Here is a 16,250-nt window from a genome sequence, read left to right on the forward strand (position 1 = left end):
TTCTCTATAGCTTTGGAATTTCAGGCCAAAGGAATAAGACCTGAAATAAAAATGAGAGATATAAATTTTGGAAGTGAAGGGACCAAATGGTCATAACTTAAGAATAGATGGTTATTTATATAGAAAATCCAAGAGGATAAACTGAAAATCTATTAGTATAGACAAGAGTTCAGTAAGGGATCAAAAAGGAAATATACAAACCCCCAAATAAACAGATATAAGATTTAAAAAGGTCAATCAAAATATATAAGTATAATAAAATATACAGTATAATGAAAATAATGGTTTAATCTGTAATAGCAACAAAATGATGAAATATTAGAAATAATCTTAATAAGATATATAGCTTAGATGAAGAATTGATTATGTAATTTACCTAAAAAATATTTATAGGCTCCCCTTACCAGAGTCTATATGAATGTCAGGCATTATGATAAAATGGTAAGATAATGAATGCCATGGTGTTGCTTACCATTTGGTGCATGTAGTAGACAAATACACGGTCAATTATAATATAACATGGTGCATTCTTAAACAAAGGTGAGACTGGGGTACCAGTGAATGATGGAGACAAAAAAAAAAAATCCAACCATTGATGAAGTTAACAAAATAAACTTGTCTGATTTATCTGGGGTCTGGAGTAGGATTCTTTTTCCCCTCTGGGAATTTTAAGTCTAGGCATAAGGTTTGAATTTATACTACCTAGATGGTCCAGGAAATCTCAGCTCTAGAAATAGAGGCTCTCTGGTTGGTAGTACTCCATGTGGTTTGGAAAAATCAAAAGAAAATCTTCTCTGGAAGGATACAAAATCAACCCAGACTGTACTGGATTCTCACAGGTAAAGCCATGCTGAATAGTGGTCTGCACCCAAGAGTAAAAAACACAAGGATATTATCTCTGATGAGTGAGAGATGGTGTGGTATCATAGAAAAATAGTTGGTCTTTCTTCCCAGTTCCTGGCACAGAGCTTCTATAACACTTGGAATTTCCTAAGTGATAGAGGATGGTAGGAGTGTCTTTTGTTCTAATGAGGTGACTCTTGGCAGGCCCCTAGATAGCTTCTGTCAGGATGGGGGCTGGTCTCAAGAAAAACCAAGGCTTAATTAGAAACCTGGAACTTTCAACCCCATTCCCCAAGCTCTGGGGAGGAGAGGCAGGCTGGAGATTGAGTTAATCACCAGTGGCCAGTGATTTAGTCAATCATAATGAAACCGCCATAAACCCTCCGAGATAATGAGGTTTGGAGAGTTTCTGGGTTAGTGAAGTACAGTGAGGTGCTGGGAGAGTCATGCAACCAGTGAGAGCACACACCCACACCCCACCTTATTTTGCCTTATGTGTCTCTTCCATTTGGCTGTTCTTGAGTTGTATCCTTTATAATAAACCAGTAATAGTAAGTAAAGCACTTCTTGAGTTCTATGAGTCATCCTAGAAAATTATAGAACTTGAATTGGGTGTCATTGGAAACCCCCAACTTATAGCTGGTTGGTCAGAAGTACAGGAGGCCTGGGACCTGTGACTGACATCTGAAGTGGTGGTGGGGCAGTCTGGTAGGATCGAGCCCTTAATCTGTGACGTCTGTGCTAACTCTGGATAGTGAGTACCAAAGTTGAACTGAATTGTTAAAACACCAGTTGGTGGCTGAGAGCTGGAGAAGTGGTGTGGAAAACCCCACAGATTTGGTGTCAGCAGTGTTGTGAGGAAAAGAACATCCCAGAATCAGAGTCAGAAGTGAGATTTGCTAGAATGGTCCTGGCTTATGGAAACATGTGGTTTGGGAAGAGAAAGGATAACAGGGTGGAGGGTGAGGAATCTTTGTGTCCTGGGTGGCCACTCATGGTGTGGAGCTGCAGCTGTACTGTGATGAGTTACTAAAGGTACAAGTTACCGATCGTAGAGATGAATCCAACTCCTGGGAAGTTGGTTCACTGGATGCATTAAGAAGTACAGACTAACAAGAAGAAAGTAAAATAGTACAATCCCTTGGTTATTGTTACCTGTTATAGTTAAAATGAAATTAAAAGAGAGTTATGCAATTAAAAGGAAGAATACAATCATAGATGGCAAGAGACAGTAGATGAGGGAGACCAGAGGCAAATGGTGTTGTAACCTGCTACTGCAAAGGACAAGTGAGCTGCTCACTGAGACGTGTTTACTTTGATTAGATAGAACAGTGCCAGAACACCACACTTCCCATTGGGAAGACCAACGTTTTAATATTTTAAGAACAGAGACTTTAGCCCCATATATGGGGAATTTCTTTTCTTTGGGAATGATTCTCTGTTTCTGAAAAGAATTCTGTGGTACAAACATGAGATGACTTGTTATAACCAACCTAGCCGTAACACTTTCATAATGATATTGGGGATGTAGGCTCTTTAATTCTATAAACTTTTCCATTTGATAAAGTGAGTTAGAGGAAAATAGTCTAATCTTGGAAACTCTTGATCATGGTAAAATTATAACATTTTAAAGAAGAAAGAATAAAATGAGAAATTTTAACTTTATATTTTAGAGAGCATAGAATGTATTATCCTACTGGTAAATGATGACTGAACAAGAACAAGGTTATACATTTCAGTGAAAAGCAATTTTTAAAGGTCTGTTTTAAAACAGTATATCATTATTCTGAACATACATATTTACTCTTGGGAGTTAAATGGCACTGGAGAGACAAAATATGACTCTATCTACCTAAGTGTTAAAGTAATTGATATCTGATCCAGAAAACTTTTCTATTAAACATTCTAAGCACAGATCCATTACTGAATATTTATTTTATTTAGCAAATAAATCTTGATATTTTCATCAAGTGGAGACAGGATATGCTTATTATATTACTTTATTATTAAAATACAATCATGCAAGAAAAAGAACTGTATAAGAATTGTGTTATTTCATTGGAATATATGAATTAAAATCTCAAGCAAAATCTTTATAAATGAAAACATAATAATTCTGGGGCTGGTGAATTATTATTTGTTTTATATACCCTGACTACTCTGCATGAATCAAACTGGATTTTTCCTTAAATAAGAAAAATGGATAGCTACACTGCTAAAACTTCAGTAATTTTTTCCTCTGTGAAACGTAATACAGTATAGCTCTATTATAATATGGCTTTAAGATTTTGGTGGGTCTTACCACATCCCCAAAATAGCAAAGAATGCACAGTGAGTTCCTGAGAATATGTAAGCCTGGTTGTCCTACAAGGCAGATTTGAGTTTTAACCCTCCCTTATCAGTCTTGTAGAAGTTATAAAGGCAGTATAGTCCTAGTGCCTGCCACTGAGGGTGAAGTGGGTTTTTCTCATAATAAATCACTAATATAGTTGGTCCATTCAGTAAAAGATTAAAAATACTTAGATCTCTATACATTTCAAAATGAATTCATTTTTATAGTTTTTTCCTTTTGCATCTATTTTTCATGTGGAAATCCATGATAAGGATGACTGTGAATTAGGGGCTAGCTAGAAAGAATACACTGCCTGGGGGATCTCTATCATGAATATTCTTCCTGCTCATCACCACCACCTCTGCCAGCTATTACTGGGCTCATGGCACTGTCACATGACCAAGGAGTAATGAACTCAATACTATCTAGGCTTGATGAAGGTGACCTGGAGTTGGGCAGAGTTTCTGTGTTGGAGGGTTGTCTGCCAGCCTCTGCTGGGAGAACTAAATGTATTAGTCTCCAAGTTTTAATGATAATACCTACTTATCCAGCAGAACTTTGATAGGTAGGCTTTTCATCCAAGATCTTCAAGGTACAGATTTTCTGACCTTCATCTGTTGATTGTTTATTTAGATGATTTCTGTAATTCTTATTTATGGCCTCAATTTTTCTAGCTGCAATGAAAACGACGTAATTGTGTTCTGTCTCCCATGGGGAATCTGTGTCTCTCCTCAAATGTTCCTTTTCTGTGAGTGGGTACAAACACATATGTATGAGAACATTTACCTGTAGTTGTCCAAGGAAGGATGAGTGAACGGGAGGTAGAAGGGAATGTACACAAACTCCGAGTGTTTCTGAGGATGAATTTGACTGCACGTGGAGGAATGCTTCTCCATCCTCCCCTGAGTTCACATGAATTTTATTGTGTACACTGCAGATGGAGTAGGAAGCCGCCTGCTTCACTGATGTGAGGCAGTATATTAGTTAGAGTAAAGCTACCTGATTTAACAAAGAGCCTCCAAATCTTAGGGATCTAAAGCAAGAGAATTTTGGTTTTCGTTTGTGTGGGTATTCAGTGGGTTGCCTTCCACATGGTCATTCAGGGATCCAAGCTTCTTTTGCCTTGTAGCTTCTTTAGTTCCGCAATCCTATTTACTCAGTCAGTGGCTAGGGAAAGCGAGTTCTGCATGGCAGAGGTTTATGGGCCAGGCCTGGGAGTGTCATACTCCCAGGTTATTTCTGTCCACATTCCATTGGCTGTTACTGAGTCACAAGCCTCACTGAACTGTAAAGGAGGCTGGAAATGTATTCTAGTTACATGCATGGGGGGGGCGGGGGAAAGAGAATAGTTTGGTAAACAACTAGCCAGTCTTTGCCACTTTCGGTGGCAAGGACTTCTATTCCCAAACTGCTCCTTCATCTGTTTTCTCCTCCATCATTCTTTTAATTAGACTCAGCCTTCCATTCCACAATTAGAGCTTAGGTTTTAAGTGAAGTATTCTCTAGAAGAGAGGAAAAATATAGTCCAATTTTCACCCTGAAGTATAAATTACTAGAGTCATATTCTTTCTTAGAAGCAGGTGTATTCTAGCACTACCTAGTATAGTGCCTGCTCAGTAAATGTTTGATGACTAAATGAATAACTGAATATACCACCCATCTCCATTGTAGATCCTCTTCTTGTCCTGAGGATATTGGGATTCTGAAGCATGGAGAAAAGGAGAAGAGAAATGGAAGAATAACATAGCAAGTTGGAGAGAGGACTAAAATGACTTCCAGTCTCCAGTGGAGTAGAGGGGATTTCTAGAGTAAGATCTAGAACTCCGCATTCTGGCAGGGAGAGGGAGTCTTAGAAAGTAGTTCTAGTCTGGTGCACCTTGTGTGGTAGGGGTGGTTGGTGTACATGTAAAGAAGCATTTACACCAGGAGGTAGCATGGGGAACTCATATAGTGCCCTTGGGTGACCTGATGTGTCACATAAATGAGCCCATGAGGTCCTGCTCAAGCCAACAGAGCTGTCTCAAGTTGCACTAGCCATATAATCAGCAGCTGTGCCAGCCTGCACAAGACTTCCAAGAGGACTCTTTCCTCACATGCCCATGGGCTTCTTTGGACCCTTGGGTAGGCTCGAGCTCTGTCAAAGTTGAAACCAGACTAGTAGGAGAAGAAAGTCCCATGGAAAGAGGAAAAAAGCTGGTGAGTTTGATTAGATAGTTACTGAAGACAGACTAAATTTTAGAAATGATTGGGTGAGATTGAGTCCTTTGGGGTGGGATAGAATATATTTTTGGCTCTGGACAGACCAAAGATGAATATGTGTAGGTTAAAAAAAAAAGCCTCATGTTTGGACACATTTGCTGTGTGATTGTCCAGTCACACCTGCTGCATGACTCTTTGTTGAAATAAATAACTGAATACATTTTTGGGAACACAGAAGCTTCTTAAATAGAAGGCAGATAAAAGGAGTATCCTGGTATTTGGGACGTGCCAACAAAACAAGGGCACTACCCTCCTAGGCCCTATCTCTCTTTGTGTAACTCACTTTCTAGCTGCTGCCTTTGGCTACTGATGCCTGCCCAAATCACCACTCTGCACCTCCTGTGAGAAATATCCAGAAGCTAAAGATCACATTTGACCTGCCCCCTTCCTCACCTTGGAATTACTTGGGGGGGAAAGAAGAGATGCCACTAAGACTTGCACATATATAGTTCGTAGTAGTGGTTTCACTGTCGTTCCAGCAATGGCTTTGGAGTGACCCTTTAATCATTTGCAACAGAGGCAAATAATGTCATCAGTGTAATAGCCTGTTAGTTCAAAGTACCCATTCTATAGAGCGAAGGACCTCACCACTCCTGATGAAATTTAAAATTCGAGATTGCCTTCACTACCTCCCCTTCTCCTCCAGAAACTGTCTTTCTTCTCTCTGTTCTCATATAGCACTGTCACACTCCAGCAGTTAGTAATTATATAATGATAGAAACAATCATCAGTAACTTATAATTATCTTCTCTTCCAAAGTATAAGATCCTTTAGCATGAATCATCTTGCCAGCAGATCATAATTCATCTTGATAACAGGTTTGATGGAGTTACATGAGATGTGAATCTGGCTCATTAATGTTATTGTTGTTTTTAAACCCTCAGTGGCAACAGTGCTTCCTAAATCTTAATTAATCTTCATGACTTCTCTGTGAAGTAGGTTAAATATAACTAAACTTATTCTACCAGTAGAGAAATTGGCAAACTGGTAATCTCCTCAATGAATCTCTCTTTATTACCAGTGGATCTGAGAGTAGATATGGAAATAGCTGAATTGGATTAATTTTCCATGATACTAGATTGACGTAACTTTTGTGTGGTATTGATTCCCCTCTCTGCCCCCCACCCCTGCAAAACCCTTGAAGATATCCATAACAAAATGATAAATGATTTATAACAATTAGCAAAAATTGTGAGTTCTGAAACATTTTTATCTCCTTCCTTATAAAATGCTGGAACTAAGTAAATCAGCATCAATGTTCATTATAGCACGCATGTGATTTCTTTTCTTCCCTTTCTCTGCCTTTAAATTTTCATTGTTCCTTAGGGATTCGCTATTTAATCATCCCTGGTTATATTTTTAAAATGTATTTCTTCTGAAGAGCTTGAAGCATTGTGGAAGAAATAAGGATTCCATAGGACCTAAATTTAATGCTTCTGTCACATCTCAGCTTCTATCAGATGGAAATAGTGTAGTTCAATGCGAGGATATGGGTTCAGATCCAAGGCCTGCAGCCACTGATTTTCTGATTTGCTGTGTATCTTTGGAAAAACTGTTTTCTCTGGTAGCTGTTTTCTCATTTCTAAATGAGAATCATCTTACTCACTTCTTAAGTTATGGGAGTGACAAGAGATAATGAATGTAGAGTGCCTGGTACCTTAAACGTGATCACTAGTGGAGTATATTATTAATCATATAAATCAGTGACTTGGCCCCAAAACCCTGACAAAAGGAATGCAGGGGCCTTAACAGGAGGATGTGATACTAGGTGTGTGTATTTAGAGATTTTGCTTAATATGGTAGTCATTGCTGGTTGTTAATTTATTTTGAAAATAACAAAATACTCTTTTTTTTTTTTTTTTTGCGGTACGCGGGCCTCTCACTGCTGTGGCCTCTCCCGTTGCGGAGCACAGGCTGTGGACGCGCAGGCTCAGCGGCCATGGCTCACGGGCCCAGCCGCTCCGCGGCATGTGGGATACTCCCGAACTGGGGCACAAACCCGTGTCCCCTGTATCGGCAGGCGGACTCCCAACCACTGCGCCACCAGGGAAGCCCCAAAATACTCTTTAATATTGTTTTGACTCAGTGATTTAAAGACAGTGAAACAGAAACAACAAAAGCTTTTGACAACTCTTAGTATCTTAGATAACTGGAAGTCTCCATCTCCATTAGAGATTGGCTCAATTTAGTACAAGAAAATTCTTGTCTTAATTCAGAATAACACTTGGAACATGGTAGATAGTAAAAAGTATTTGGAATGAATGAATGAATGAAAGCAAGTGGCTTCCAAAGACAAAAAGAGGAAAAAAGGGCACCAATAGTGTTGTGTTCTCTGTGTACACTTGGCTGGCTATCCAGATCTCACTTGGATACCAGTGGCCCGAGAACATAAAAAAGAGGGACGTTTGAGGTGTGAGATAGATGGAGGAAGGAAAGTAGAAATAGCAGGGATTGGAGAAAAAAAAATCCATATTCAGGAAAATACTATAATCACCTAGTTTACTGATGAAGTATATGGGGAAAGGTGACATTTTACTACAGGTTATCCTTTCATTTTTTATTATCTTAGAGTTTCTCGGTTTTACCTCTCGTCTTAAAAAAAGAAACATGATGGCACAAGGAATATTATGCTAGACCTATAGGGCTAGCTCTACTGAAAACCTTAAAATAACTTTCCATTTCAGCTCATCAGATTAAAAAAAAAATCCCTAAAACTGAAATAAGCAACAAAAAATCAGAAACATGCCTGTATTTGTTTTTTATGGAAATAAGTTGTTAGCTGATACTTTGAAGATATTGAATCTTACCTGTGTAGATATATTCCACATATGCAGGATGAGTTTTTATGAAAACCTCTTTTACTTCTTCTATTTTATCAGCTCTGATTTTTGTTGCAAATGGTGTGTACATAACTGAGAAAGATTCTGCCCTGGTGATGGCTTCTTCAATCATGGCCTGAGAGGAAGCAAACAACCCGTTTGGTCTCAATAACAATACATGACTTTAAGAATATAAAAAAATATGATTACCTTTATGGATGATTTAAAAATCTATATACTGTACTGCAAAGATAACATATTTTGGTATTGAATATTCATTAGAATGAACTTTTAATTAGTTCTGGAAATCCTATTTCATATTAAGAAAACCAATTAAATGAAGAAAGTTTGTAAACAGACACCTCTAAACTGAGCTTGCTTTAAGATAAAAATAAAAATCCTGTTTTCTGAGGTGTCATTTTAAACTTGATCTTAAAAATCAAATTCTTAAGTCTAATGTAATTATCTTATGAACAGACACTGATGAGCAATTTTACTTTAAAAAATTAATTAAAATATCTAGATTTAAGTATTGTCTATAAATAACATGACAAACTAGACAAACTGTATTTTTCTTCCTCCAATACATGGCAAAGCCTTTTGGAATTGAAAAAAAAAAAAAGAAAACTTTCTCAACTTCCTCCTAGCAAAGCTTTCCTTCCCTCCAGATCACAAGAGCCATTTGAGATGGATTCAGCTATTTAAGAATTTCTTTAAATTTTCTTTGTTCATGCAAGATACCATTCTTCATAAAGCCTGCCATCACCCTGAACTTCCTGCTTTAACTAGGTCCATTACTATTTGAAACAGACCAAAAGGAAAGTTATGTGAAGTTTTAAAAGGAATTTATTCCTTTCCTACAACTTTTCCTTCTAACAAGGCTTGAACATTGAATCAAAAGTAGAAGTGTCTATAGTTATATCATTTTTCTGAAAATAGCATAAAAGAATATTATAAAAATCCAAATTTAGTTATAGGAATGATTTTTTTTCCCTGACAACTAAAAGTTGTCAACAACCAATAAGGAAAAATAATAGATTTGAAGTTTCCAACAAAGAAAAATCATTTAACAAACAGCAATTTATATTATTACTGGTAGAGTATATTGTAAACAAGTTTTAGACTAATATTAACAGCAATAAGGAGTTGATTTGAAACTGAGAAACTGAATTTCAATTGTTGATTGCTTGCTTCATTCCTCAGTGACTTCAAATGGCCCCTATGATCAATTTTTTAATTTACAATTTAAAAAAAAATTTTTCTTCTAGAAACATTTTAATAAAAATTGGCCATTTCCAAGAAATGCCCACTGCATGCCCACCAGTGAAAGGGAACCATAACAAAACAGAAAATTTACCATATGGCTATGATTTAAAGAAAGATAACTAGTGCACACTCAAGCACACCAGCAAAGTCCAATATTAAAGTCACATTCTTTCTTATGGGCTATGATTAGGATTCTGAATAGACAGTGAAATAAAACAATGCAAATGCTGAACTATTCAGGTCAAAGGACCTCTAAAGAAGCATCTGTCCTCAAAGGCATTCCAGTTTTAATTGACAGTTTAAATTTGGTGTGGGACAAATTTCTGAATGGCTGAGGGAAAGAACTTATATTGTCCACAACGCTGTCCTTTCCAGGTCTGAGGAACTAGAAGGGAAAGAATATGATAGTGATGCCAAACCCGGAGCCAGCACTTAGATGGAAGTAGCCATGGATTATGCAGCAGTGCATTCTGAGGGTGCAGCAGTTCTGGGTGCTGAGGCCTGGATGCTACTATGAAAGGCCACCAGCGGCAATGCAGGCAGCAGGTCTGGAATTCAGAGATGTGGATTAAGAACTCAAGCTGTTTAGGTACCAGGTTCTGGTCCTCCAAAAGAAAGTAAAAGATCCTTTATATTGAGTAGAAGAATGTTTTCACCAGCTTGGTCCTTGCTTCATTGTTCATTGCTGGAACATGGAATATGCTAGAATACGTTTATTGCTGGAACCAATCCTGGGATGGCCTGTCCAGAATAAAAAAGTAAGTAGCCGTACCTGGATTCGTGTGGAGTGAGGTGCCGAAGAAGGGAGCTGTTCTAGACCTCAGATCTAAGGTCCTGATCTGACTTTACTGCCTTTTGTAAGCTGTTAGTTCCTGTATGAGTTTGCTAGGGCTGTCCTAACAAAGTTTCACAGACTGGGTGGCTTAAATAACAGAAATTTATTTTCTCCTAGTTCCAGAGGCTAGAAGTCTGAGGTCTAGGTGTCTGCGGGGTTGATTTCTTCTTAGGCCTCTCTCCTTGGCTTGTAGATGGCCAGGTACCTTCTCCTGTGTCTTCACATGGGTTTCCCTCTGGGGTGTGTCTGTATTCTAATCTCTTCTTATAAGAACACCAGTCATATTGGATTAAATCCCACTTAAAGACCTCATTTTAACTTAATTACCTCTTTAAAGACCCTATGTGCAAATACAGTCACAATCTACAGCCTGGGGTTAGGACTTCAGCATGTGAATTTTGCGGGGGGACGTGATTCAGCCCATAACACTTCCTAACATCCAAATAGCTTTCCTTGTGGTGTCTCTGAATATCTTTGTTGAAGATATTTTGCTTTAAATTCTGGATCAAAAAATTTAGTGAAGGTATTTAATCCTCTAGTTTGCTTCCAGAAAGGTATTAACAGTATCCCAGTAAGGCCAGGACAGAAGAAAACACTCTCTCCATCCCATTTCTTTTTCAACTGCTGGCAGCTTAAGTAACTGCTGGCAGGATAGCTTTGCTAAGCCATCACACAGCAGGACAGGAAAACTCGTGCCCAAGAGCCTACACTAGTCTTTTTTTTTTTGCAAGTGGCTGAAGTGTGTGGCAGCTTGATCTGCTTGTTTAAGGCATTGTGCTCTTGGCTTGATGTTCAGGGCATGGCATTCAGGCTTTCACAGGGCTCTCTACTCAGGAGGGTATGTGCTAGAGCATGGCCTCCCTCTAGAGCTCCCCACTCAGAGCCAGTAGAAATGGGGTTATTTTGTGGCTTCTGCCCTCCATCTTGAAGATGAGTAAGGAAGTGGGTGAGTGAGCAGAGTGTGTATGCAAGAATAAGAATTGAACTTTCAATGGAGATACTTTCTCAGAGGAAATTATTAGAGCCCCAAGAAGAAATATTGTGATGTAATTTTAAATATACATATTTAAACTTTTAAATTATATTTTAAATATAAATATACAGATATATAACATTTCTGGTACATTATTGAATGACTCATTTGTGAAGCAATCTAGAAAAAATTTAGCTTTAAAATATTATTACTATAATTATAAATATTATAATTATTATTATTTAAAATAGTGGGAATTTTTGACTGTTTTTGGTTGGACACCAAAATATCAGGGTTTCATTTTGTGATGGTAATAATTTGATAATTTAGAATTGGACTTGTCTTTCATGAGCAGTCTATGTCCATTTTAAAAAAAATTATTGAAGTATAGTTGATTTACAATGTTGTGTTAATTTCTGCTGTACAGCAAAGTGATTCAGTTATACATATATATATATATATATACACATTTTTTTCATATTCTTTTCCGCTGTGGTTTATCACAGCATATTGAATATAGCTCCCTGTGCTGTACAGTAGGACCTTGCTGTTTATCCATTCTATATATAATAGTTTGCGCCTATCGCTTCTCGGCCTTTTGGCTAAGATCAAGTGTAATAGTTTGTGCCTGCTAATCCCAAACTCCCAGTCCATCTCTCCCCCCGACCCCCTCGCCCTGGCAACCACAAGTGTGTTCTCTATGCCTGTGAGTCTATTTCTGTTTTGTAGATAGGTTTATTTGTGTAGTATTTTAGATTTCACATATAAGTGATATCATATGGTATTTGCCTTTCTCTTTCTGACTTACTTCACTTAGTATGATAATCTCTAGGTCCCTCCATGTTGCTGCAAATGGCATTATTTCATTCTTTTTTATGGCTGAGTAGTATTCCATTGTATGTATGTACCACGTCTTCTTTATCCATTCATCTGTTGGTGGACATTTATGTTGTTTCCATGTCTTGGCTATTGTGAATAGTGCTGCTATGAACATAGGAGTGAATGTATCTTTTTGAATTATAGTTTTGTCTGGATATATGCCCAGGAGTGGAATTGCTGGATCATATGGCAACTTTATTTTTAGTTTTTTGAGGAACCTCCATACTGTTTTCCACCAATTTACATTTCCACCAACAATGTAGGAGGGTTCCCTTTCCTCCACACCCCCTCCAGACCAGTATTTGTTGTTTGTAGATTTTTAATGATGCATGAACAGTGTAATAATATGTGCAAATTGAAGATTTTAAATTTAAAGATTTTCAAAAACTGAGATATTTTGTAAGAATGATAGATATTAAAATATAAATTTTAATTTACTTTTACTATCAGTCAAAGATTTTCTTTTGAAAATCTTTGAAAATAAAGAGAACAGATGAGAAATTGCAGCTTGTAAAAAAGTAAGCTTCACTGAAAAGGAAGGCAGATTTCAAATGATAGTTTTTAACTTGACAAAAATTTTCTGCAACTGAGTCATTTTTTCTCAGTGTGTGAGTTTCTCCGGTGTCAATAAATGTTGCACATGTGCAGAGAATGGGGAAAACAATCAGTCCAGGTGTCCTGTTGTTAAGTGTACGTTGCTATTAATTATGCTTTCTTTGCTGCTACACAAAAAGGAGCTTTGAAATTAGGTGTTTACATTTGCAAGTCCTACTAACTCTCTGTTGTTATCCTCCTGTTAGCAAGTTTTAAAGCTTATAGTTACATAAACCAAGAGTGTCTGTGGGCAGCTCATTTCCTCTACAAACAGTAACATAATAATTTCTCCTTATACTTCAGCTAAGCAAAAAAGAGCCCTTTGCTACCTCAGAAATCAGCTTGCCTAGGATAATTGTAAACCAGGAAAGACTGGGAGAGACGGGGGAGAGAGCTACTCCATCAAGAGTAAAGGAAAAGCAAAGTAGAGGGAAAAGATGACTAGCAAAAAAGAAAAGAAACAAAATTTGTCTCCTTCTAAATCAAGGGGCTTGATTCTTCCTGGTGAATTTTTAAGAGCACCCAAAGTTCTCAGGATAAATCTTGCAGTAACCATAAACCTCAAACATTTCCAAGATGACAGGATCATGATATTTTTTCCCCCTATCTTTTTGCTGGAGGATTTGGATAAATTGTAACTTTTAACAATGTGTCCAATGATGGTGAATCAGTAAGTAGAATTCCTGTTATCACTAATTAGAAAATGTGATAAAATTATTATATATTATTATCAAATTATTCCTTTAATGCTCCCAGTATCTGGGTTGACCATAATTGCAATAAATTGCTTTACTTACAAGATTAGATCTGGAAGCAACCTTGGGAATTTTCCAGCTCAATTCACTGAATTGCAGATGACTTAAGTGACTTGGAGAGGCATAAGTGACTTTTCTAAGGATTAACAGCTTTTTAATTTTATGGAATTTAGAATTAGGGTCTCGAATATTATATTTCACTTTCTCTTTGGAAAATTATCTTTTTACCTCCGGGGCTTTACCCTCCTGTTTAAAAACAGTCATAATAAATATAATTTTAAATTCTGAAGTATTTAATTTAGTTTTGCAGTATATGCGAGTGCTACAGAATTTTAGAACAATTTTATAATATATATATGTGTGTGTGTATATGTATATATACACACACACATACACTCTCACACATATATATCCTGTACACGTGGTTAGGCAGTTTCCCTTGCAGTTAGGTGTGGCCATGTGGCTGAGTGAAGGCCAATTTGTAGGCAGGAATGTTACTCTTTCCAGGCTTAGTCCATAAAACCCTGCTTAGAATAGAAACCTCTTCTATTTTCTTTCCTTATCAGCTGCCTAGAGAGGAAGACTCCCAGGATGTGGAGGAAGATTGAGCTGCAGGATGGAAGGAGTATGGGTTCTCCTGTTGCTGACTGGAGGAGAACCAACCAGGAACACCCACATTGGACTATACTGTGAGTGAGAAATCAACGTTTATTGTTTTAAATTACTGAAATTTTGGAGTTGTTTGTTGTAGTAATTAGTCTACCCTAATATACAATAATAAAGGAAAATTGGAATCTCTCATAATCCATTGTTTTTTCTACTAAGCCTTATGTGTTATTAAAAAAAAGTAAAGAAAGAAAAGCTACTTTGAGATAAAATAACTTTTCATTTAGCAGTGTGATACATTTTTTTATATATCCTACCCTTTAATCCTCCTGAAGTCCATCTAAGTAAGTATTCCTAGTGGACGAATATGACTGTGTTGTTTTATCTTCAGAATTGACATTATTAGATTCAAAGGAAGCAGTGCTATACTTGAAAGCTATAAATGATTGAATGGGAACCTTTAGTCCTTAGTGTTTAATATGGCTCTTTGTTATTATATTAATAATGATGAAAATTTGAATGATACCTAGAATTTTCTAGAAAATGGAAAAATAAAATTTTTGAGCAATATTTTTCAAACTTAATCCCTTTGAATATATATGGATTTAATTAGAAAGATTTCAATTTTCTTGAAATTTAGATTTAACCTAAAGAGCAGATTTTCCTAAGGAGCAGAGTATCTTACTTTGAGACTTACCTGTAAACCTCTTCATAGTATCATTTATGAAATAGCCTGGATTGACACTGTTATGATAATTTTATTAATATAGTGATATGTTGGAATAAAATATGTAATAATTGATTGTTTGTCCCTGCCGTGGTAATCAACATTTTAATGCTGAAATATTTCCTTGGATTTATGAGAGCTCTTTTATTAAACAACCTTGACTGTAAGTTCCATATTTTTCTAATATAAAGGAATATTTGGCAGCTTTTCCATTGCATTTATTAGCCCAGTGATATGAAAGCTATAAATATTGTCATGCAGTGTAAATCAAGGTATTTAAAATTTTATTTGCATTTTATGAAAATTACCAAATATTCTATGGACAGGTTACTTGTACGAAGGTAAGCAAATTTTTATATAGCTGTTTTGAATTCTCTACTTTGCAACCTGTCCTGTTTAAAAGTCACAATATATACCATTTTAAATTCTAAAGTATTTAATTTACCTTAGTTTTGCAGTGTATAGAGTATTATAGAATTTTAGAACATATATATATACCACATATTGTGTGTGTGTGTGTGTGTGTGTGTACTCCACTCGCCAGTTGGGTTAGGGCTAAGGTTTTGATTATATATGATGCTTCCATTAACTGAATAACTTCAGCATTTAATGCCCAAAATTTACCCTGTATTAATTTTTAATAATTTAGATTTTGTAGCAGGATTTTATTTCCATGCCCCTTCAGCATGGAACTAAAGAGATAGAAGGGACCTAAGATATTATTTTAAAATCACTCAACTTTATAATCAAGGAAACTGAGGCTTGTTAGTTCTGGTGACTCACTTGAGGTCACAAAATTAGAGATGGAAGCAAGACAAGAACACAAGTCTCTTGAACCAATGCTTTCTCTTACACTGAGAGAATTTTCATGTCTTTGTAATTAGATTGTTTCCTAGAAGTATAAGATCAAGTATGAGTTTCCGTTTTCTTTTTTCATGACTGTCTAATTCCTGTCTTCAGAGACAAGGAGAATTTGACTCTAATGCTAACAAAGAAACAAATGGACCACATCAAAACTAAACCAGGTCAAGATCCTCTTCACAACAACAGTCCTAACACAAAAGAGAATATTGATCCTTCACTCCTACTGGCCATAATGAGACTGTTTTGTCCACCAGCCACTCATAAGATTTAGGATATGCTATCAATTAGCATGCCTCTCTCAAAGAGAAACATTTACAAAAATTAAATGAAAGGCTTCTTGATGGGGGAAGTTAATAATGTGCTAGGGTTGGTCTAACTTATTTAATGGCAAAGCACATATAATTTAGAAATAGAATATAAAATATGTTCTTGTTCTAAAGACCCTGAATAATTTTCTGCTTGCACATTGGAGAAACATTAGCTGATAGAAACTCAGAG

At 36.6% G+C, this 16,250-nt stretch overlaps 1 protein-coding gene across 1 annotated transcript in view; it reads right to left on the bottom strand.

Moving 5' to 3' along the window:
- Window positions 1-16,250, bottom strand: part of SPATA16 (spermatogenesis associated 16) — a 225,920-nt gene that overhangs the window by 58,775 nt on the left and 150,895 nt on the right. The window contains exon 5 of the mRNA XM_065875819.1: window positions 8,242-8,389. Coding sequence (XP_065731891.1) covers window positions 8,242-8,389 — 148 coding nt within the window. The remainder of the gene's footprint in view (window positions 1-8,241; window positions 8,390-16,250) is intronic.

The sequence above is a fragment of the Phocoena phocoena genome, chromosome 4, assembly GCF_963924675.1.
Source record: "Phocoena phocoena chromosome 4, mPhoPho1.1, whole genome shotgun sequence".
NCBI lineage: Eukaryota > Metazoa > Chordata > Mammalia > Artiodactyla > Phocoenidae > Phocoena > Phocoena phocoena.